General features: G+C 50.0%; 1 protein-coding gene across 3 annotated transcripts in view; it reads left to right on the top strand.

The window, feature by feature from the left end:
* The window catches only part of SYT6 (synaptotagmin 6), an 84525-nt gene that overhangs the window by 26972 nt on the left and 32664 nt on the right, over positions 1–24889 (top strand). For 2 of the 3 annotated variants that reach the window (XM_054024637.1, XM_054024638.1), the window contains exons 2-3: positions 9729–9976; positions 14430–14988. In XM_054024637.1, coding sequence (XP_053880612.1) covers positions 9807–9976; positions 14430–14988 — 729 coding nt within the window. In that variant the 5' untranslated portion in view covers positions 9729–9806. Of the gene's footprint in view, positions 1–9645; positions 9977–14429; positions 14989–24889 lie in introns of all 3 variants that reach the window. The other variant, XM_054024635.1, reaches the window with a different exon arrangement.

Here is a 24889-nt window from a genome sequence, read left to right on the forward strand (position 1 = left end):
CAGTGGGCACAGTGCAGCCAAGATTCTGTTTTGCTTTGTAAGGTTTTTGTAATGACTTGTGCCGTCCAAGGTCACTTGACAGGTTTTTGTGAAGACTAATTAGTTAACGTCTTAGCAGAGCTGGGAGGCTAAAAGGTGCTGTCTTATCCTAACTACTTTTATTGATCAGTCTCATTGACTTGAAAGCATCCAAATCCTTTGGAATCACATCAAGACAAAGGGCTCTGAGGTTATTTCTTAAAAGGAACCACCTGAGATATTCTGTCTCTTCCTACTCTTCCCTAGTGAAACAGTGGAGTTTGGTGTTCCTCAGCAGGTGGCTCTCACATCCCAGCATAGCTCCGAGCCAGTTCTTCGTCTGAAAGAAAATCTTAGCTGGGAATGCGCCAGCCACACCTGCTCCCGGTGCCAAGACTTCTCATTTCTCACTAGGCCATTTGCAAGGTTACCAGGTGAGAAGCATTCCCAAGAGAGATGTGCTCTCTCTCTCTCAACACACAGATGCAGGCCAACTAGAAAGTTGTACTGGCACAAGCTCGGTCAGTGTAGTACCACCAATGAAACTATTTCTGCAGCGTGCGTCACACTCAGTGCGTTGTGTCCACACAGAGTCCAGTTGTATTGGCAAAAGCATGTTGCACAGTTGGTAGGCATCCCACAGTTCCTTGGGAGGCATGCAGGCATTCCACAGTACACAGTGACCCTTTCCCACGTGGCTAGAATGACCCAGAGATGCTACAATGTGGTGTGAGCTACCAAATTTATTTTCTTTTCTCTCTCGGGGACAGGTGGGTGAAAAGCTAAATGATAGCTGGTGATATAGTCAGGAGAACTCGTCACATCAGACTAAGAATCATCTATGAATCTTGATGGTGAAAGCTACTTCAAAGTAATAGAAGTCAGTGTTGCCATAATTAGTCGAGCACTGTCTTGCGATAAATAGACTGGTGTAATTGGGGCTTTGTCCAGAGTGTTAATTCGTTTTCTGTTTGGACTCTGCTAATTATCTCCATTGGTAACTCAAGCCTGGGGAGCATAAAATCACCAGGGACATAAAAACTGCATTCTAATCACACCATCTTCTCCTAACATGTTTCCATCCAAGGTGAAACAAAACGGAGCATTTTATTGATGAACTGCTTTCAGGAGCTTCAGAAGGCATTGAGCCTGGGGAGGTGGGATGGGGGAGCAGGGAAGGGCTTTGACAAACCCAACAAAGACCCTGCCTTTGCCTCTGCAAATAGCACAGACTTGCTTTTTGATTGAAGGTGGAAATCTCCAAACTGTCCTATCTGCCCGCAGGGTTCATCCCATCTCCTGGGCACCCCTCCTGGAAAAGACCCACAAGATGGAATAGAGAATGGAAACCTTCCCACAGGTTGGTTGGTTGGTTTTCTTTCTTTTGAGTAAATCCTGTAGGGTTTACTAGAGAAATCAATCGCAGGAATGTAATTCTCTAGGATGGCTACAGATAACTAGAGAAGAGAGATCATTCTCGGTTCAGTTTGAACGATTCTAGCACCATTTCTCTAGATCCCTGTTACATTCCTCTAGGGCTCTATTGGTTTAAACTCATTAAATTCTATAGGCTGTTTCCATGACAAAGAGATTTCTTTATAGGACATTTTAGTGTGTGAGTCTCCAACCAAACATTATCCCAGTGTCGCGGAGGTTGGAGGTTGCGGTTGGGGGTGGCCTGCTCTCTGATGCACAGCTTCTAAGCCACGTTCCTGCTCCCTGTAGGGCGATCCCATGACATGGCCCCTGCGTGGCTCTCCCAGTCACCCCTGCTTCTGACTGTGCCAGGTGCCATGTTGTCGTGCAGGGCGTGCTGAGGCAACAGCTGATCACGTGCTCCGTTTCTCAGGAAGGAGAGAATACTCTGGGGCTCTGGACTTGCTGCTGTTTCCTTGGCTTTTTGGAGGTCATCTCAGCCTCCTCGTTTTTTACTGGCATCAGCCACCAGAATGGCTAAGCTCTGTCTCTGCCAAGGTCTCCAAACCAGCGTTCCCATTCCAGGACTGCGTGCCGCAGGTCAGGCCTGACCTCAGGGGCAGCCTTTGGACAGGGGGTGGCATGTGAATGTGATGAATTCTCCGCAGCCAGGAGCAGCCCTGGATCAGGAACCAGGGACATTGCTTGTAAGGGGGGCCAACCTGCCATATGTACTTCCCAGCAGAGTCACTGGCTGCACATGGGAGCAGGTAGGTGACATGACAGGCCACCTGGCAAGGCATTGGAGGAGCAGTTTGCACTGACTTTTGTATCAGGGTGCCGGCCCACGGACACTGTCGGGCAATCTGAGAGCTGCTTCATTTGGGCTGCCTCCTCGGCAGCAGACCCCAGGGAACTACGCCAGTTTCTGCAAAGAGCAACGCCTGAGTCATGATGCTGGTTTGGTTTGGGTCTGGCTGGGAAGTGACTTAGGGGAGATGGACGGTGCCCTCTGAGATCATTCGCTAGTGCAGGGAGCCCCTGGGGGCATCGGGTGGCTTGACGGCGGCGGTCTGCAGCGCAGTTAGAGCTTCTTAGCACCTGTACAGAAACCGGGTAGAAAGAGGGGCCAGCTCCTGCAGCGACCCCGCCTGCAAGAGGCTTACAGGGAGCTCTGTGCACCAGTCCCAGCAGGGTTCTGAGTGTGCTGTGTCCATTGGACAGAGGGAGCAAAAGGGACCCAGAGCTTCCTAGGGTGGCTCCAGCTGCCCTCACACAACATGCACTGCTCCTGAGCTGCACCCCTCTGGCCGCTGCTCTGTTAAAGTGACAGCTACTTCTGCAGGAAAACAAGAGCGCACAGTGGTGATTTGGCGATGCGCTGATCCAGATAGCTCTTTGTTGGCTCAGAGGACTCCTCTGATTCATTGTTTTCCTTAGCGTCAGGATGCAGGTGTGGGAGATCAGAAACAAAATTGACTCAATGTCTTTGATGTGTTAACTGTTCCTCCTACTGCATAAACAGTGATAAAAACACATTTAGCAGCAGCTTCCTCGGCACCACCTGCCCTCCTCCAGCCAGTGAACATCCCCTCACCCCCTTCTCAAAACCAAAGCACATAGTGCAGAGCGAGAGTGTGAGTGAGACTTTCCTTGTGCTCCCAGCAAACAGCTGAGGCAAACAACATTTCCAGTTAGCCAATTTTCACTCCTCTTGTACCATTTAACAGGGGGGGCTTTGTGCTCTGTAATCTTCAGCACCAGTATCTTACCATCATGGTGCCAAGCTGCTGCCGGCTGCCCCAGTGTGCAGTGTGCTATAGCCCCATCTAGTGGCTTATCCTGAAGCTCTACTCTGGGGTTACTGCTTTAGCTCAGGTGGTAGCAGCCTGTGCTCAGAGCTGAAGGTCCAGGGTTCTTTCCTGGTGCTCAGTCATCACAGCTTCAGGGTTCTGCAGGGTTCCTAAACAGTAAGGAAATGTGACCCTAAAGAGCCTGCACTACCATGGGTGGTCTCCAAGAGAGCTCTCCGTGTTCCAGCGGGGTAAGGCCCTGCGAACAGGAGGCCTTCTGCTTCGGGGTGATCCAGTCAGTCTGCCTCTCTTATGCACTTTTCCGCATCAGCATCTGTTATGGTTGGTTACTGGGACATTGTATATATTTGTAGGCCTGATTATGACAACCGTCCCACCACAGGGTCACAAGAGCCTCGTGATACATTGCCGATTTTGGAATTGTACATCCTGCTTCCCCAGTAATGAAGTGTCAATACGGCAGATAAGTAGTTTGCCTTAGTTAATAATTCACTGTCATGTCTAAGGGGAAAAGGTGAATTTCTCTGAGTAGCAGATTTCGCGGAAAGCTGTGAACTGCCCGTCTCCCCCATGCATACTTGGCAGCCAAGCAAATGCTGTAAGAGAGGGAAGACTCCAGGGAACTCCCACGTGTGGCTGGGGAAGTGTTTAAGCCAAAGCAAATGGCTGGACTATTTATGCTGTGCTTTGAGTCACGAGGAATCTGGCTTCGTTACTGTCAGACCTGGAAGCCCACGAAGGCAGCCCCGAAGTGCTGCGCGTGGAGGGCGATATGAGCACACAGGATGATCGTTTCCCCAAGCTAGAATTTCCTCTTGTCTCAAGGGCCTCTCAGGAGCAATCTTCATGCAGTTCCCATCGACTCTGATGGCAGGAATATCCTAGCAACCTCTGTCCACAGGGTCCTGACCAGGAGTTTCTGTTAGGCAAGGAATTTCTGATTTTTCGTTGTAGATGAAAGGATATTGAAGACGTACCTTGTTGAACACTAAATGTCTTTTAAGTAACTTGCAGTGTTGTAGCCGTGCTGATCTCAGGCTATTAGAGAGACAAGGTGGGGGAGATAATACCTTTTACTGGACCAACTTCTGTTGGTGAGAGAGACAAGCTTCCGAGATTACCCAGAGCTCTTCTTCACCTAGTGCTCCTCCTGCTTCAGGTGATTGGAAGAGGAGCTCTAGGTAAGTTCAGAAGCTTGTCTCTTTCACCAGCAGAAGTTGGTCCAATAACATTTTTAGAGGACCTGATCTTTTCACAGCCCCAGTTTAAGACTCATGGACTCAATTATGGTCCAACTCCATCAAATCAATCTTTGTTTGATAAATCTATTCTCAGATAATCCAATGTCATCTTCAAACAAGCCGATGTTTTTCTGAGGCTGGCTCTTTTTTTAACACCATCTGTAAACTCCTGGTTCCATCCTCCTTTGTTTTAGGTCAGCTGCTAGAGGAAGGATTTTGGAGCTCATGCATAAAAGCATCCCTAAATCCTGTCAATATCTTGTGAATGCCAGCTCAGCAAGGAGACGTGTGGAGCCCTCTCAAATAGGCAACAAGTTTTCAGAGTTGATTCATTATTTCTGAAGCTTTTCATTAACAGCTATGGCGCGTTAGCAGATTTGTGAGTCCTACATAATTCCATGGCATGAAAGAAATGTCTTAGGAGAAGTTTCCTGCAACACAGCCACTTCCATCGGTGATGACTTCTGCATTGCAGCTCTGCTTATTCCCTTATAGCAGCCTGCACTGTAGGTAGTTTCAATAATCAGAAGGAGGAATGCACATTAAGGGGAGGAATTAGGATTATTATTTTGGGTTTCTTGACGGTAAACCCAAAAAGCAGCTCGGTCCTGAATGCAGCCGTTGGATTTTGTAACTCTCTTTTCCTTTCAAAACTTCCTGTCACTATATTCACAAATCAAGTCTGACAGCTAAGCTGTCCGAGGATTTGCTCTCTCGTTTCTGCTGTCCCCTTGCAGGGTGGTAGGGATACTCCTGATTCAGCCCCAGGGGCTTAGCTCAGGGCCAGCAACAAATGTCCCGTATTATTTATCCTTCAAACCTTATTTTTGTTGCTAATCATAGGAATAATAATAAGGATAAAGATGCTTTCAGGGGATGCACCACATGGTAACTCCTTGTCGTTGATGCTAATATGCCATGTGTTCAGATTTATATCTCCAGGCTGAGGGCTAGAGACTTCTGACAAGGATTTGAAGGAACTGTAGTGGAAAACATTTCTTCATTTCAAAAACCATTTGCAAAGGAAAGTGCCAGAAAAGGAGCCACAGAGACACATTTTCAAACTTATGTTTTCGCACAGAACTGTGTTTGACACTGAGAACCCTGAGAAGAATTCTAGGACTTAGCTCAAAATACAGTAGAGCGGTGTCTCCGGAACCCTGCGATGTTGAGAACACGATTAGCCAAGTATCCTAGGAAGCTCCGCCATCTGTCTTGCAATTCTATTTATTATTAAATGAGACTAAACCCATTCACTCACCAGCCCATGACACGCCCTTTCTCTCAAGGCTCTGGTTGCAATGGCTTGAATAAGATAAACTGTACAGTCTGACTCAGACATGGCCTGTTCATGGGGCTGCCGAAGGAGAGCAGCTGGGTGCAGGAGGTTTCCAGTATTCAGAGATGTGACGTGGGTGCTTCTGCTCCTTCACTCTGCTGGCAGCTTTTACATGCCTCCTTCAAGGCAATTAACCTGAGGGCAGCTAAGAAGCTTTCCCCTGCTCTCCTAGATGGCCTGCCAACCTAGATAGTTAATACCATTGGGATGCAGCTCCTAGATGTTAACACAATTAAGATACATGGAACAATGGGAACCACAAAAAGCTGTGTCTCCTGAAGAGGTTTCTTTATCTCAGTGGCACTAGCTTATTGATATCCAGACGTCACATTGTGTATATATAACACTTGTTTGAGAGTTGTTTGTTTATTTCAATTGATGTTAAAAAATCTGGTAGATCCAATAGCACTTGTGTTCCCAAACAGCAAGCCAGCGACAGCTAACAATATGAACAGGTTCCCTCATTACGCCAACAAAGTGATTTTCTTTATTTCATTTTTAGATTCAGGTGTTTTGTCAAGATGAAAATTTAAATCCCCTTCATGTTTTATAGGGTTTTTTTCCAGGCTTTAACATCAAAGATCTAATTATGGCTAGATCTAAAGTAAAACAGAATCAAAGGAATAGAACTCATGGAAAGACCTTGTATTTTATGGTGAGACATAGTTGAAGGCTTATTTCGGTAACAGCTGCAATGAAGAACAGATGCGAGCTGCCTGGATTGTCTGATAAAGGCTCAGCTGCCTAATAACAGATTTTGAGTGATTTATTTTTAAACTGCAGTTTTGGGGTGAATTAAGAACCTTTTGGAGCTCAAGAAAGTGAGAAGTGGTTGGCATTATCTAGATTGAGGCATAGTGCAAACAGGTATTGTAAACTCATATACATTTATGCCGATTGTAAAAAATAGCAAATAAATTTCTGCCGGTGCACTTCAATCTCAACCAGCAATAAACAGGCTTCTTTATCAAAGGTACCATTTTGCTATGTGCTTCCTTCAGCACAGAGACCATCTGTTTCTTTACGTGTCCTAATCCTGTGATTAACTCAAGCAGTCAAAAAATCAGGAGTGAGGGCAGAAGGCAAAGAGCTGTGCATTCTCCTTCACACGGGCCTGATCCAAACTTCCACGGAGAGGCTTCCATTAACTTCAAGGTGAATCAGGCTGTGAGTGTGGGTCCTAATTCCAGTTGCTATTAATGGGATTTACACACACTAGTGACCGTCAGCCTCGTCCGCTTGCTGCGGAGATCCCCAGGGACCGCAGAGCGAGGAGCCAGCTGTGGCACCTTGATTCTGGCTCCAGTGCAGATTTGCGTTGCTGTGACCTGTGCCTGTTGGCTGTGGAGCCCATCACGCGCCTAGTCTGCCTCCTATGCCAGGGCCTTCAGCGGGACATAGCAGCCTATTGAGCAGCTGGGGGGACTCCTATCTGCTTTCTGGCCACTGTGCAGAACCCCGGCGTAGAAGGCAGGGAGACACCTAAACCCAAGCTGAACTGTAAATCAGTGGGATTTCAGCATGGACCTAAAAGCAAGCCCGTACTTCAGTGCTGTCCCGAATGGGGCCCAAGATTTGTCCCATAAATCCATTGTCCCTTTATCACCACTCAGCAGGGTGCCCCTTGTTAGCAGTGCGTTCTCTGACTTCGGGGAGATGTGGTGGGCCTGGTGGGATTAGCTCTTTGAATTGCAAAGGCTGGTTTGAAAACCGCACACTCTCCGGATTCTCCGTTGTGTGTGACAAGCCCAGCAGTAGCAGAAAATAACACCCCAAACTGGGGCTGTAGGCAGGGTTCTGATCAGCCCTAGCTCTCCTGGCCAGCTGCTCTCTGTGTCCTGTCCTCACGTCTCTTTATTCTGTGCCATCCTCCTGTTTATTGTCACAACCTTTGTATACTCTGCTCCTTCCCTCAGCCGTTGTACCCACCCTCCCTCCTCCTAGGCGTCTCTTTACCTGTTCTTGTCAGTGCCCGTCCCCCTCCGTCTCTCCCTCTTTCCATCATTCCTGCTCTTCCCTCAACACCTGGCCTGGGAGAGCAGGAGAGTCCTGCCCAGGGATGGCCAGTTACGGTTGCTCTCTCAAGGGCTGTTCTGACCAGTGAAAGCCCCCGGTCTCTTTGCTTCCTGGAGCTGCACTGTGCTGGCCCCTTTGGCTTAGCAGAGTCCTGGCGCTCCTCACGCAGGTATGGTTTGAGAGAACTGGGCAAGGAGCTCAGAGTCCGCCCCGCAGTGCAGTGTGGGGAAAGTAGGCAGGTACCCAGTGGAACTGGTTAGTCCCACTTCTCACCAGATGGTTTGAACTTCCTCTGGTATATTCCTTCGAGTATCTCAATGGCTTGGTTGGGTTTGTGGGATTCAGCGAGCGTTAATTTTAGCTCTGTAAATAAATTAACAGTACTGTGGTAGCCCAAGTTCTTGAGAGCTTTGGGTACTGTCAAGCCTGAGCTTTATTTTCTGCATGTCAACCCACGGCCCGAGTGTCTGCACGGACACAGGACAACAGGGGGCACATTTCACTTCAGACGACATTTTGGAACGTTGAGATTTTTTCCCTTTTTGCCTGTTTTCCTGTTACCCATTTTGCACCTGAGAGTCTTGGCTAGATCCTGGAATAGAGCTTTAATGGTCACTAATACAAGATGCACAGCTAGGCAGGGGAACAAATTTGCAGTTGCGTACTCGTATCCAAAACTACCAAAACTGTTATTTGCAACTCCATGCACAGACCTACCTCAGCTCCCAAAGTCCCAGAGCACACATCGATGCTGAGTGGGCCATCTCTTCTTCGTATATGCCACAGTGCCAGAATCTAGGCTATGGGGAGGAATCTTCCTACAATGTTATATCAGTGATTTGTCCAATAATATGCTGCAAAAAGTGATATAAAAATAAACTGTCCTATCCTGTTCTGAGATATTGTGGATCATATTAAACCCCATGTCATGTGCATGCTCTTTATTTATTCCATGATTCTTCCACCATTGCTATAAACCCTTTACCCTCTCCAGAGAAGAGATTTAAAACCTGAAACCTGCAACATATAAGGGAAAGTGACCAAACACCCAGAGGACAGTGTCAGCTTTCACTTTGGGTTTGTCTGTTTTATTTAATGCAGGGGAGAACATGTAATGCCTGCTATAAAACCTCCCTCTCTATTTGATTTCACTGTGTCAGCAGCCTGTGGTTTTGTATTCTCCATGAGCACAGCTGGACGGAAGGTGCACTTTAATAGGCCAATAACCAGCCTGCCTTTCACAGTCATGGCAGTGGGTTTTTAATAGCACATCGGAAAGCCCGTGTTTTGCAGTGGAAGGCACGTTCTGCCATACCAGCAGAAAGGTGCCTCTCCAGGGCGGTTTATCAAAGCTCGGTCCCACGGCAGTTCTGCAGTCAGGCTTGCGGCTCAGCGGCCTGCTAGGGACACAAACCCAAGTGCGAACTCAATATCTGACCGTGCCAATAAGCCAGATCAAACTTCGTTTTATCACCAAATCTTTCTGAGCGTTCTGAACCGTTCACAGCAGAGATCGCCATTGCCTAGTAGCTTTGCAGCCCCTCCCCCCCCACCTTTCTGGTCCCTGCCTCTCCTGCTGAGGCAGTATGTCCGAGTCCAGCACTTGGCAGGGGAACTGTGCGTGTTCACTCGTCACACGCAGAACTGCAAGGGCCCGGGGTAGAGACGAGACAAGCCAGCTTGGACCATCTTTTCATTTTACCTTACAGCTTTCTCACAACCATCTTTTCTTTTCTTTTTTTCTTCTCCCTCCCTGCCCCTCCTGCTCCCTGTGTGTCCCCGTCCCCTCTCCTGCCCTTAGAGCTCTCCATCAGCCTCCTTGCAGTGATAGTTATTGTGTGTGGCCTCGCCTTGGTGGCAGTTTTTCTCTTTCTCTTTTGGAAGCTGTGCTGGGTGCCCTGGAGGAACAAGGCCATTTCTTCTAACGTCTCCCAGAGCGAGGCGGCCTGCAACCAGGAGACCATGGCAGACAAGCTAAAGGACACAGGCACGCTTGGCTTCCTGGAGGCAGCTGTGAAGATCAGCCACACCTCACCGGATATCCCAGCCGAGGTCCAGATGTCCATGAAAGACCATATCATGCGGCACGCACGGCTACAGAGGCAGACGACAGAGCCGGCATCGTCCACCAGGTGAGTGCTGCATTGTGCTCCGTGCAGTATGGAGACAGCGTGGGTCTGTGCAGATCGGCGCCATGCACGTGGCTGAAATGGCTTTTCCATTTAAATTTGGAGAGCTTTCCATTTAGGAAGCCTCGCAGTGCCTGGGCTGATCTGAGGCCTTCCCAGATGCCCCACACCTTGGAGACTGCTGGCACTTAAAGCAAGAGGCGTAAGTTCAGGCTTGGGTTGGATTCTTACTAGCATGAGCCTGCAAGAAGGGACAGTTTTGCCCCACACATAGGAGAGCTATAGGTCTCCTTGTTAATACGGCACCTCCTGGTGGCTGGAAGTGGACCTGTGTTGTTGGCCATTGGTTAAAGGCTATTTGCCCAGTAGGTGGTCAAGGATGGAGTTAGCAGCTCTTGGGGGGAGGTTGGGTTTCTCAGGGAGAAGTCGAGTAAGTGCCCATTCTGTGATGTCATGCCCTGAAATTACAGAAGGTACAGTAATCCTGAGCACAGGCTGGAGAAGAGTGGAGCCTGGCCAGCAAACCAAGAGAGGATTAGAGATGCTGTAGGCATTCATTGAAATGGTCTGTGGGCAGAGGCTGTTAGATTATCTATCCCTCATGTACGTCCCAGCCCATGTTCCCCCAAGACCAGTCCCACTGCACTACTCCTTGGGAATGGCTTTGACTAAATTTACCAGATGGTGCCTTTCCGTAGGGGAGAAACGCTGTCTCTGGAAGTTCAGTAGTAAGCGGGCACTGAGCTGCCAGCAAAAGCGAACCGTTGTTTCTAGTGTCTGCCTGGCTCTAGAGAGAAGCCCTAAAAACAGTAAGTTAGTACAGTCCGCAGCTTCTTGGCTGCTGTGCCTAAACCAGGGGGGCTCCATGGGTCCCTGAAAGAATCGCCATGCTGTGTAATGGGGGCGTTCTCCGTGTTCAAGTTTAGCCTGGATGATTCATTCCATCTGATCCGTCCCGGAGCTCAGCAATGGGAAATCAGACTTTCTAAAATGGCTATTTACTAACTCACAAGGAATCAGATATTATATCACTGTACGCTAACGACCCTAGATATGTGTACGTGTCTAGCTTACACCCAACAGGGTAGTTATACCCTGGGCTCAATACTGTGTGATTATTGAGAATGAGTGATAACACGTATCTCTAGTCTCCAGCAAGAGGCTTGCCTTGGGTGTGTTCTTAATAAGTATTTGTTGTTCGATATGTAAGAGCTATATCATTGAGCCTGAGGGGAGATGTACCCAGTGGGGCTGAAGGCAACACACCCATCCACATGCTGGAGTGTTTGCCAAAGATTTGCTTGGTTTCGAACCAGCCGACGTATTAAGTCAAACTTAAGGTGGGCCCTTGATTAAAAGTAAAAGATTCAAACCATGTTACTGTGGCTTGACCTCATTGTGTCAAGCTGTCAATATGCTTGTGGCCACTTTAATTTTGTGACAGCACAGACAGGGCGAGGGAAGGATTGGTGACACGGTATATTGTCAGATAGAATTAGACCCCTTTGCTCTCTTCTTGCTTCTCTGGCTCACAGCAGAATTCATTGGATAAACAGAATTGACGTATCATTCGCTGGCCAGGCGTAGGAGTAGCTGCATGCCAGTGCCCCGCTCAATGCCTCATTGCTGCCCCAGCCTCAGCCCACAGGCCTGTGCATGAGAGTCATTAACATTAGAGGTGAGATGCACGGGCCTTGGATGGCTAGTCTGGGGGAGAATCCAGAAATTCTCCCTGAGTCCGGAGTCTGTGTAACTAAGGCAGGAAGCCGAGTCCTTGTTTTCCGGCTGCAGTGCTGGCCACAGCCCCAGTGAGGTTGCACTTGCACCAGCGCCCAGCATACAAGACACACACCTCAGTCTCCCGTTTGAAGGGGAACTAAAACTCACCTTGTGACCGCTGGAATTATGCCAGGCATTGTCTGTGACTGAATTGCATTGCTTTTCGGGCAGCCCAGTCACGTGGGCACATGACACACATGCAGCATGTGCGCACACTCACACACAAACACTGCACACACGCCCAGAACCCCCGCTCTGTGCACACACAAACACACGCACGTTCTGCTTCTCCAGAACTGTTCATGCCCAAGAGAGGGTAAAAGCTCGGTCAGGCTGAGCGTGTGTGGGGACAACTTGCCAGGGCCTGCCCACGGTATGCCAGCTCTGCTCGTTTTTCATAGTCACTTGCATCATTAAATTCACCCCCAAGCTGTAACAGAGAAAAAAATTAATCAGGAATTTGTGTCAGACTCCACTGGCAAACGTCTCATTGCACCCTGAGTTACAGAGGGGTGTTTCGGATAATGGTGCAGATGTGTTACCGTCACTCATCTCCCTCTTGCACCTTCCTCAGATGTATGGAGGTACGAAACTGCATGGAAAAAATCATGTACAAACCTCCAAGAAAGAAATGCAGCACGTTGGCCTTTGGGGTAACACTCTCAAAACTTACCCGGGCTCCAAGGTTTGCGTAGTGGAGAAGGCCCCCTGGGTAGCAGCCCTGTTTCTTTTGTGCACCTTAATCATCATCCTGTCACATCATTTCTGGCCCCTGAGTGCCACATCAAAACCAGAGATCAAATTGCTAACCCTGCCCTCCTTTGTTTGATTCGCTGCCCTGCGGCTGCCTCCTGTACTGAGTATTGCGTAGCTGGGTATCCTCTTGAATCCCTAATAAATGCATGTGAATGATCAAATCAGGCACATGAGCCGTCTCTGTGGGTGCAGGTAGGGTAGAGACAAGTGCTGGAGCAGGGATTGTTCTTGGATTTATTTCCAAATCACTCCTTCCTGTGCTATCTGAGTGCCAGGCACACACATTTTCATTCTGTGCCCTCCTGGGGCCTGGTGGGATCTCCATCCAGCTCCACACAACCACAACACACTCACTGCTGAGTCAAAACTCCCCCTAGCAACCGGAAGGGCCCTCCTGAGTCCAGTCCCCTGCTGTCACAGGCAGCCTTGCCACATAACCCTGTTCATAAATGTATCATTAGCCACCATCGTAAAGCTGGTTAGCTGGTTGGCCCCACTGCTCCTATTGGGAGGCTGTTCCGGAGCCTCCCTCCTTTGATGGTTAGGAACCATCTTCTCATTTCCAGTCTAAATTTATTCATGGCCAGTTCATTGCCATTGGTTCTTGTGCCCACCCTGTCCTTCACTTAAACAGCACGTCTCCCTCCCTGGTGTTTACCCTGATGGGCTTACAGGCAGCAGCCGCATCCCTGTCAGCGTTGTGTTGCTAGGTTAAACCCGCCAAGCTCCTTGTCATCTTAGTAGCCCTTCTCGGTGTCCCTTCCAGTTCGAGTTCATCTTCCTCGGGGCCTGCTATATTAACAAAGGGTAATTCCAAAGCCATGCTACATGACCCCCAGTGTCAGCCTTCTCCCCTGTCTTGGATGCTCCACGGTCCCCAGGCCCTAGAGTCCTCTCCCCTTGTATTCGGGGAATGTCTAATGAGCCGTACCTGCCCCAGTGATTCGGCAGTACCTAGCCTGCTGCCCCAGGGGATCCTGCCATGCTGTCACACGGCCTCTCACACCCCACCGGGCAACTGGCAGGCTCAGCGCTGTGTGGTTATGGGTAATCAGGCAGGGAGTGGGTTCTCAGTTTTTAGCTACAGTTCTCAGTTTTTAGCTACAGAGCAAAAGGAAGAACTGAGGGGCATCACCCAGCTCCCGCAGGAGCAGATTCTGCAGCCCTACAGAGACAATTAAAGTGAATAACAACAACACTAGAGCCCAGCGAACCTGTACTGGGAAATCAGCTGGGCCTCTCTGAGCCCCTTCCCTTCAGAGTGAAACATGAAAAATGCATCTGAAGTAGCATGAAATGCTTTTAATGCTGAGATCCCCTGGGACTGGAGCTGCTTCCATGCGAGACGGGGACCCAGCCTGCCAGGTCTGCATGTGCCACTGCCCGGCTGGCATCTGTTGGGGAGGTCCGGGTGCAGCAGGGCCCGGAAGCAGCCATCTTAGCTAGTCCTGCCTCTGCTTGCCTGGCTTTCACAGTCCTGTGAATTCTGAGGGGAAGGAAGTTTAGTGCCAGGGTCTGGCAATGGAAAGGGGCAAGAGAGCTGGAGAGTCTCCCTGGCCTGTGGGCTCTGGCTTGGACACAGTGTATTTGCTCTCATTTGTGTCACGGGGCATGGAAGGAGAACAAATGAGAACTGGAAGGACCCTGGGCTTCTGCTTGTTATCTGGGCTCCTCAGTTCAGGCACGTCTGTGTATGTGAGGGGGAGGCGGCACCTCTGCATGCTAGGGCGGGGATGTTTCCATTGCAGATCCAGGAAGAGAGCCTAATGCCCCAAGCCCATAACCAGCTCAGAGGTTCCCCACAGACAGCACAAGCACTTGTTCCCTCCTTCTCCCATCCCCAGCTCTGCTTGGGCTCATCTAGGGAGGGAGCAGTGGGAATGCGCCAGACAAAGCGTACAACTGTCCTCTCCCCCTGCAGGCACATTTCCTTCAAGAGGCACCTGCCTCGGCAGATGCACGTGTCCAGCATGGACTATGGCACAGACCCGCCCCTTGAGGCCGAACAGCCAACCAGCATCGGCAGGATTAAACCAGAGCTTTATAAGCAAATGTCTGTGGACTCCGAGGACCCGGAGAAGGAGGCGGCAAAAACCTGTGGGAAAATAAACTTCACCCTCAAATATGACTATGAGAACGAGACGCTGATTGTGCGGATCCTCAAGGCCTTTGACCTGCCGGCCAAGGATTTCTGCGGTAGCTCAGACCCCTATGTCAAGATCTACCTCCTGCCGGACAGGAAGCGCAAGTTCCAGACGCGAGTCCACAGGAAGACTCTGAACCCCACCTTCGATGAGTCCTTTCACTTCCCTGTGCCCTATGAGGAGCTGACTAGCAGGAAACTCCACCTGAGTGTCTTCGACTTCGACAGGTTCTCCAGGCATGACATGATAGGGGAGGTTATCTTGGAGAACCTGTTTGAGGCCTCGGACATTTCCCGGGAAACCTCCATCTGGAAGGACATTCAGTACGCGACAACTGTGAGTATCTGCTGCAGAAGAGCCACGTTGGCCTTCAGATGGGTTGAGATCTATGCAGATATTGTGCATCAATGTTGTATGCACTGTCTGTGCACATTAAACTGGATAGTGTGTCTAGCCACCCACACCAGGAGAGTGTGTGTCTTTGTCCTCTCTTCCCCCTCTGGCTGCTCCACACCAGTAATAAGAGTCTATTAGAGTAGCCAGCTAACGGAGTTTCTCCATTAGCACAAGTGAGAAGGTCTTGTACTTTTAGCACTGAAGACCCACGGTTTAAACTCCACCGATGGTGACCCAAGCATAGTGGGGAGGGAGGCTGTTGTGTGCACAGGCCTGTCAGCTCTCATTTATTGCAGACCCCGTTCTAGCGTCACCTGCCCCATCTTGCTGTTATCTGCCTGTTCAGTACTGTGTGTTGTGCCTCACATGTGGTGAGTCACGTACTCAGTCCATGGTAGCTTGAAAGCTCTCAATGTCTGCCATGTGCACAGGATGGACATTAATAAATTACTCTGGAGGAACATCCTGGTCCATCAGATCACTTACCACCATTTTGAGAAGTTACACCCGTCTTTATTTACTGGGTGACCTGTTTCCACAGTATCAGAAAACATCATTTCGGAAACGTGTAGGAATTGCTAGGTTTCCTGGAGTTTTTCTTTTTACCTTTTTGAAAAGTAACATTTTCAAGCCCTCTAAACAAAACAAATTAGCAAACAACTCCAACCTCCAAGCTGATCCTGCGTGGAAAAGTCAAACAGAGACGCTCCAGCCGTTATTATTGTTCAGTATTAATCTGGCTCTCTCAGAACCCCCTCGGAAATCTACGCCCAGAGGGATCAGCTGGAAGCATAACTTTTGTTTGCTTTTCGTTTAGAGGGTTGCATCATCATTTCACCTCTTTTAAAGTTCAACCAGAAGTTGTGGGATTAATCACTAGGTAAAATTCTATTCTGTGAGTTGTGCAGGACAGACTAGAGCATCGTAATGATCCCTCGTGGCTGTAAAATCTGTGAATCTGGGGATAAAATGTACAAATAGCGGCAGCTTCCTCATTCAGACACTGCCCTTAGCCCCGAGTGCACAGTCGGGGTTTAGTCTGACGGGGTAATAGCCCATCAGCGCTGCCTGGCAGTGTCACTTCTCATTGCCCCCTGGCTATTGGTGGGGCTGGTCTGGTCACATGAGCTCTGGGAGTGTGTGTGTGTGTGTGTGTGTGTGTGTGTGTGTGTGTGTGATGCTGACCAATGACTCACGCAGTGCTACCCTCATCCGCTCTTTGGCAGTGGAGCAGTTGCAGTAGTTCCCTCCCTTGTGCTGCACGGGGGAGAGTACCTGCAATAACGGTGATGATGAGACAGGGGCAGCACAATGAACAATGGCCTGTAAGAGGCTGCAGTGTTAACCCCACGCCCTGTCAGCAGGTGATGATCCTGCTGGGAAATAAAGCCTATTGTGCTGGCTCACTGAAAAGGATGCTTATTACCCCCTGGGGATAAGAGGACATGGAGGTGGTTCTCTGCAGAGAAGATCTAGTGTGTGAGCTGAGCAGGCCGGAGGGAGGACCCTTAGGAGCAGCGGAGGCTGGAGACTGGAATTTTGGTGGGTGTTTTGAATTCCTTTAGTGAATGAAGTGGGGTGGTTCTGACCCATTGTGACTGGTCAGACTGTGGTTATGGCCAGCTGGGGGGCGCCACCTGCCCACACTGGCTGCTCAGTTCAGAAGCGTGCACATTAACCCCCACATAAATCGCTGTATTTCTGCTCTTCCCATATCACCTCCAGGAGTGCCTGTTTGGAGATAGTGAGTCCTGAGGGCTAACAACAAATCAATCTGCTTTGTAGGTCTGGAATCGACTTGCTCTTTTTCTGTCTCATGTCACAGCCTTATTTCTAAGGCTGCAGAATATGGGATTTCCATAGCCCTGTGGCCCAAAGCAAAGGCCCTGCCAACCCTGCCTGGCGATGAGCATATCCACCTGTCTGGCAAATGGAGTGAATGCTGTGTGTAATCCCGCCTGGAATTCCCTCAGGGTTATTTGGTCTCTCAGCTCTCTTGCTTTCTGCCCGGGGACTGAGTTCTTGCATAGCAATAGCTATTCCACAGGGGCCAGCAATATTAAAGGACACCTATTGGCACTGCTCCGGGACCTCTAGCAGTATTGCTCTCGCTCTCTAGCCACACCCCCATCTTGCCACTCGATTTCTGCCAACAATATCACTCCATCATCGCACTGAATTCTGACCTTTCCTTGCATTCTCCTCAAGCTAGGGCTCTCCTTGACCTACAAGTGCCACCCATTTGCTGGCCACAGATACCAAGGGCTGGTGAGACCGCCCCTAGCTGTGCTCTGCCTGGGGAGGTGCAGTGCTGAGGGAAGGGAGAGAGCTGCATGTTGCTAATGCAATTGCCGGACAGCCCAGCTGCCCAGCATGTGTCCAGAGCTGGAGTTTGACTCTTCTGTGTAGGAAAGGATGGAGTGAACTGAACTGAGCAGTCAGTCCCCTGAAGTGTTTCTGAGGCCAGGGATAGGTGAGGCGTTGCGGTTCCTGTTTGACTCTGGACTCCATCTCATCACACTGCCGGTTCTGACCCTGACACGCTGGCACCAGAGACTTGTTTGTCTGGATTCCCAAAGACAGAGCCCTTGGGAGCCAGGGCTGCCCGTAGCTGTACCAAACCGGGGTGTGGCTGCGGGTCTCAGGTACTGACGTGCACCCCCGGTGTGTGGCTGTGGGTCTCAGGTACTGACGCAGCATCTGGTAATCTGTAGCGCATTTATCTTCACACCAGCCCCTGTGCAGGGGGGGAGCTGAGGCACAGAACGGCTGAGTGACTTGCTCAAGGTCACATGGGGAGTCTGTGGTAGAGCAGGGACTCCAGATCTCCAAGTCCTACACTAGTGCCTCCTCACTGGGAGACCCTCATGCTCTGGCTGCCTCCGGCAACATTGTCTGCATGGAGATTGGGCGTATTTGCACCCAGGTGGCCCCTGCACTTGCTGTTTGCAGCTGGGACACTCACTAGGCAGAGTTCTGCGGGATCCTCTTTGTTCCCACTTCCTCTTGGATTTCAGTTCAGCCAGTTTCAGAGAAATCCAGGACCTGTGATCAGGTCCTTCCGCACTGCCCTGCTGGTGCTAATCCTGAACGGTCCCGCGGCCTGGGCTTCACCTAAAACTCAGGTCAGCCTCCCTATGTCACTCAGGGTTGTGCAGAATGTCCCGTCCGGATGGCCATAGTTAGGTCGACCTAATCCCTGGTGGGGATGTGGCTAGGTGGGCAGAAGGATTCTTCTGTCAACCTAGCTCCAGCCTCTAGGAGAGGTGGATACCTACATTGGTGGAGGCGTCTACACGACAGCACAACATCTGCGCCGCTGCAGCACCATGACTGTGCCACTTGTGGCAGCTGTAGTGCAGACATACCCTCAGTGTGGACTTGGAACCTGGTGTGTGTGTGCGCGCGTGTTGTGCATGGTGTCTGTGTGTGTGCATTGCAGCGCACTGATTCTGTGCACTGTTCAGGGGCGATGTGATTGCTCATAACTGACAGCTGTCAATGGGCTGCCTGCTACTCGGTTCCGAACAGGGGCGTTTTTAGAACAATGCCTATGGTGACTGTTTCTCTGACAAGAGTATTTTGTTGAGCAGTTGAGGTTCTGATCCAATAAACAACAGGCACCAGTCAAGCCAGATGCTCCCCAGCCCACCCAAAACACCAGCCCTTTTTTGTTTATCTTCATCCATCGTCCTTCTATTTCGGCACTTAGTACTCCCGCCCCCGGCACTCGCAGTACTATCCCTGAATCTACTTCTTAGTGCTACTCCAGTCACTTGCTCCAGAGTTTGTTCAGTTTGTGAGTCTCCTGGCTCAGGCCTATACAGTTTTGCATAGATTCTGGGGTGAATTTCCTGGTCCCAGGGTGTGCAGTCTAAATCTGCCTTGCTCATCAGTTATTTGACATGACTAGTGTATTGGAGACTTAAGACACAGAAGTGTTCTTCTGCTGATTTAATGTTTCTAACTTCAAATCACTACTAGGGAATAGTTCTCTGCTTTGAAATCCTAATACCAGCTTTGCACTCCAGAGATTGCTATGAAATTGCTTGCTTTTCCCACCGTGAGAACATGCTTCGATTTCTCTGTGGCCACAGCTGGGGTTCTCTAGCTAATCTTTACCTACCGGACAAAAAGAGTTGATTAGGTCATTTCATAGCCAGAGTCTGCCCTTACTCCCCACAGGCTGAGCCAGCTGGCTTGAGGCTGGATTGAATTTAATTTTCGAATGGCTTTGAAAGGCTCTTCCTTATTAAATGTTCCTTATAAGAGGGAGTTTAAACAAAACCACTGAAATGGGTAGTTAAGAAATTTGCCAGATTAACTGTCTTGTTTGAGATTGAAGTCCTTTGTGTACTGGGCTGCTTAGGAAGGGTGTCTGTTATCTTTAAGGATCATCACATGCAGGCTTTATCTTTCATCCTTGAAATCCTTCCTATTGTACTTGCACTGGATAAGACCATAGCAGTTCCTACAGCCCTGGAGCAAAGACTCATTATTTCGGTGTGAAACTCCACATTTATCATTAGAATGGTGGAGCTGTCGTGCATGTTGCAAACATCTCCATAACATTGTAATTATTGCTAAAAATCCACAGCTCACATTGCTAATTTACTGCGGCTGGCTTATTGCAAGGAATAGTAGCCATAATCGGCATAACAAATATGCATCAGGTCTCAGGCAGCAGTAGCCCCGGGATGCTAGCATTTGGCCTAAATGAAGTTCTTAATATTCTCATTTCGTGATGCAAACAACAAGGCCAGGCTTAGCTTCTGTTAATGTGACACCCATGTTTAAGCCATTCCTGACACCTAGAAGAGAAAGGTAATAGGTATAGGTTTCAGAGTAGCAGCCGTGTTAGTCTGTATCTGCAAAAAGAACAGGAGTACTTGTGGCACCTTAGAGACTAACAAATGCTCTAATAAATTTGTTAGTCTTTAAGGTGCCACAAGTACTCCTGTTCGTAATATGTATAGACTGCTTGAGAGAGCTTTTCCCAAAAGCATATTCAGTGGCTGGCGCACTGGGCTGCTGTTGCTCACAGACCCTTGTGTACCATAGATCACTTGCAGTTCTAGGTGCAAGTTATTTAACAGGGCTCTGCTGTGACTACCAGAGGCAGGTGGCTCCTTACCCTTACCTGGACATAATGGACTAGGGCAATTCTGGGGTAGGAAGCTGAGGTGCAGCCCAATTGAGGAGGAAGGCTTAAACCTAACTCTGTTATTCATTTCTTTGGTAATAAAGCCAGCCCTGGTTGGGACAGGCATCCGCTAGCACACTGGTCAGCGCTTCGGAGCTGAGGCAGATGATATCGGATTTTTATAGCGCCTTCCAGCATGAAATCTGAAAAATACAACACAGTTAAAGAACATCAAAGCCCAGAAAGAAAAGGTATTTTTCTTTCCTTTTCTCCAGAAGGAGGAAAACGAGTTTCCTCTTTATTGTAAAAGTGTCAGAGGGGAATGAAAGGACGGGATCGGCAGTGGAGAGGGTCTGTGACAATGCCAGGTGTGTAGTGTGTATTTGACTGTGGAGCAGAGATCAAGGTTGGGTGTGCAGGAAGTGGTAAGGCTTTCTCATGGGAGAGAGAACGGGGTTAGCTAATGGTAGGTACAGGTCTGTCGCATCTTACGCCCATTTAACATGCGCGATTTCAACTTTACGCGGTCAGCAAAAACAAAACAAAAACAAAAAAAGAGAAAAACAGTTTTAATACTATACCTGTAGTGCGGGTGATTTCATCCGCCATTGAACTCAATGGGGTTTTGGCTATATGCGGTTTTCGCTTTACACACTAACCGTGGAACGGAACCCCTGCGTAAGATGAGACAGACCTGTACTGAACAAGCAGAGAATGCCTAACAGAGGGATTATTAAAGGACGGGCTGGGAAGGGGTCATATTGGCTACGGGATGAGCAGAGCAGGCTATGCACAGACAGGAGCATCTAGCAAGCCTCACAGAACTCCCCCAGGACAGTATGGGACAATTGCTTGGCTCTGTCCTGCCATCCTCTCCCTATCACATACATGGTCCCATTCATTTCCATGGGAGTGCTGCAGGCACTGGTCTGCCGTAGCCAGTTGTAACTACCCAGGTACACTTCTGTTTTAGCAGAAAGTGGGAAGATAAAATGAGGTTCTCCATCCTACAGTACCAGCAAAGGCTTGAGCCGCGAAGAATGTGTTAGTTTGTTCATGTAGGTGGAAAAGCAGAATGTGCCCAAAGGAGGATGTACAGCCATTCAGACAGTGCCACTGCTGAATGAATGAACTGTAGCTTACGAACCTGTGAGCCATTCTGGTCTCCGTGTTTGCAAAGCTTGTTGATCCAGCCTCTCCGCTAACTCTGCTGAGCTGCTGACGTGAAGTTAGGAAATGGCCCAGTGTCTCAAATGTGCAGGCAACTCATCCATCCAGTAGGGCCCTTCTCACTCGTCTCATTTGTGGTAACAGAATAAAACCCTCCGGACCATGCTCCCAGTCAGTGCTGGTAGGGCCGGGTCCATGCCCTGTGCAGCTTCTCGCAGGGCAAGGAGAGGAGGAGAAGGTGCTTTTCGGATGCTCTCTCATTCTAAAGGAGATCTCTTCTAGCATCTGTGTCCATGGCCTCCTGCTAGAGCTGCTCCCAAGTGAGCCCTTTGACTAATGCATGGAATGAATCAAGGCCAGCACTGTGCCCTGCCCAAATGAGCAGTCACTGGTGTGCTGCACAATCCAGTCAGGCGTACAGAACCAGCACCAAGCACAGACGCTTTCCCACTTATTATTTGTCTGCTTGGGCATGATAACAAATGGTCCGAGCCAGAATGGCTGTTCCCCAGTATTTGTGTGTAAACTCTTTGCTAACCCCCGCCGCCTCCTGCTGGGTTCCGGTGTGCGCTGCGTGGGTGGAGCTGCAGTGGCTGACGCAGATGTACTGTTACCGATCGCAGTGCTGGGGTACTGTCAGTGCTTGCGAGGCTGTTCCAGGGACGTGGTGCAGAGCACTTTCCTGCAGTAGGCTTTTTCTGAGCTCTTTGGCATCTGTAAGGCACAGGGCCAGGTAATTTCCTGAATCTCACTTTTTGGCTGCTGAGCTTGAGACATCTTCAGGGAACCTGATTTTCACCTGCCCCAGGGTCTCACACTGTCCCCCCCCCCCAAAGCTAAGGAATTATAATTACCAGTCGCAGGTGACAATCTTGCTCATTGACCACGTTGGCAGATCTTACAAGGAACCCTGGGGAAGCTTTGTTAGTATTAATTAGTTATAGGGCACCATAAAGCATATGGACTGGGCTGGTTCCCAGACACACAGGGGAAGGACTGGGCTGGGCTGTGAGTAACATTCCTCTCTATCTACACAGAACTCTTGCCCAGATTTTATTCTGAAGCCTCCTTGGACTCGGCAGGCGAGATGGGGCTAAACGAGAGCCAGAGCATGCTCCCCTCTCCCTCCCCCAGAGCACACCCTGACATTTGGCATAGTTTGGGTTCACAGCTGGATCCAGACTCCCCAGCTGGAGTAATACACAGTGTTATCCTTTTACAGGAATCAATTTGGCAATTTCCCTTTCAAGATCTCCATTTGCCCAGAAAGCAGGCCCTGCTAAGTCTTGTAATGCCCGGATGTGTCAGTGGGGTTCTATGGTCTCTTGTAGGTGCCTTCAACTGCAGTCTGTAAGAACCTTCACCTCCAGCTACTGACTCGCAGAAGGGTGTGAAATTCTACCTTGGAAAACAACAGAAAAAACTCATCCCTGTTGAATTCTTCCAGCCAAATGTCTCACTAATCTGTATAGACAAGAGCAAGTGCTTTGACACCTATGCAGTAAGAGGGATTGGGAGCTACCTTGAGCCACCGAGCCAGAGGATCAGTACAAGCGGTGATCGCTAAGCTCTGTGTAGGGAGCCGGGCCCCAGTGAGGGGTTTCTGAGGGATGTAAGTGATGTAGCGAATGGGGGCTGCTGTCATAGACCCGTTCCTCAGCACAATTAGGGGGTGCAAGTCGGGTATTACTGAGCTGCCCTTTGCATGTTCTCAATGACAGTCCACATTTATCCTGGCAATCCCGACATGCGCGGGGGCTGCTTTGTGCAGCTGGGAGTTCCTGGCATCACGTCTGGTGCAGGAATATACTATCTGATCTGACCCTTCTGATGGCAGCACGATATCCAGTCAGTCAGCTCCACCAGATCCCTTGGGGTAGAATCGATGGCCGTGACACCAGGCTGCGACGTAGAGCCGAGCTTGGCTCTCTCAGCAGGAGTTCACTTTCAGGAGCAGAGCTGGTGCGGTGCATTAAAATTCACAAGCTCTAAAGCCTGTCCGTACAACCTGGGAGGAGGAAGGTTTAAAGCCTTGCTCACATTTTCTCCTGTATTTGCTGGGTTGGCTCCTAGCATTTCCCCCCCATCTCGGCTGCATGGAGGGTCAGAGCCTGAGTGGGCGCCTCTTTAATGTGTGGCTAGCTCTTTGCTGTCAGCGAGGAGCAGCTGGGCCTGTGCCCACCGGTGTCCAGGAAGAATGGGTCTGCGTAGCTGTCCGACTCCTAGCGGTGCCATGTGCCGAGTTAGACGTTCTCCAGTCCATGCTCCTTACTCTCGTTACACCAAGCTCCGCGGGCGCAGATTGAAATAAACCAGTAGAGAGGAGACAGGCCCAGCGAGCCTGAAACAGCCCCTGCCTGGCCAGCCAGGCGCAGGAGTCCCTTTGTCTGTCCGAATGTTGCCGCATGCCCTCCCCATATCACGCTGTGTCTGGAGGGACGGCGGGAACCTGGAGCCCCGATCACAGGGAGCACCTGGGCTTTGCATGGGGGGCGTCTCTGCTTTGACTTGGCAATTGCATGGGGTTAGGGGTTGAGCTCTGTCGAACACCCCCTTGAACCATAAACCAGCGGCTGTGGAGCTGCATGGGACCCCCTGAGCTCTCGCCTGGGGCTGGGTACACGGAAGCCACAGGGCAAAGCCCGAGGGCAGAGCAGGCACCACTCCCCCACTAGCACCCACTGTGTGGAGGGAAGCTGCTGGGGCGTTCCATTGTCCCTGCACGGGGGGTGGGGAAGCTGCCATTAAATGACTTCTTAGCACAATATTCTAACTGAAGCACCAAGTTATCCTGCTGCATCGCGAGAATTAATAACAAGAGGAAGCTCTGGGCCCAGAGATAGAAAATCCTGTGGCAAAATCCCCAAGGGGCCATGGTCCCCCCCTTCCCCCCCCCCACTACGCAGGGGCCAATGGTTCCATTGCAACGCCCGCTGGGTCTCTCCCAGGGCCTCTTGCCCTCTGTCCCTCACAACCCTGGGGCAGCTCCAGCTCTTGCAGGCGCCCAGGTGCTTCTCCGTGCAAGACTGGTCCCTTCTAGAAGGGGCTACCCCAGAGGGTACAGACACCTCATGGCCATGTTGTCTGTCCCCAGCCTGTAGCACCTCAGCTGCAGTGCGTTAGTGACGGGGAGGTGGTGGGACGTGCCCTTGGCGGTATTGGGGCAGCAGGGTTTATGGGTGCCCAGCTGTGTATTACTCTCTGAGCCCACTGGCTTCTGGTCTAGGGACCAGATGTTTAATAAAAATGCCATTGAATGAAGGCAAAGTCTCTTGCCTGTGGCGTGGGTGGTGCTGGGTGGAGGGGCAGGCAGACACCCTTATACTTGCCCAGTCTGACCACTGTTTGCACAAAACTGGAGCTAACATGAATGAAACGTTACCCCTGGGCAGAGGGCCAGCACATGTCTGGGTGCTTAAGGGGGACTTACGTGGCAAGTAGGTCTTGTTCTGACGCTCTGCACAGGGGAGGGTTTCACTTTACAAGATGAAAAATAAAGCAATGGTATTGATGAGTGCCCTTCTCTTG

Source organism: Malaclemys terrapin, chromosome 4, assembly GCF_027887155.1.
Source record: "Malaclemys terrapin pileata isolate rMalTer1 chromosome 4, rMalTer1.hap1, whole genome shotgun sequence".
In the NCBI taxonomy this organism is placed as follows: Eukaryota; Metazoa; Chordata; order Testudines; family Emydidae; genus Malaclemys; species Malaclemys terrapin.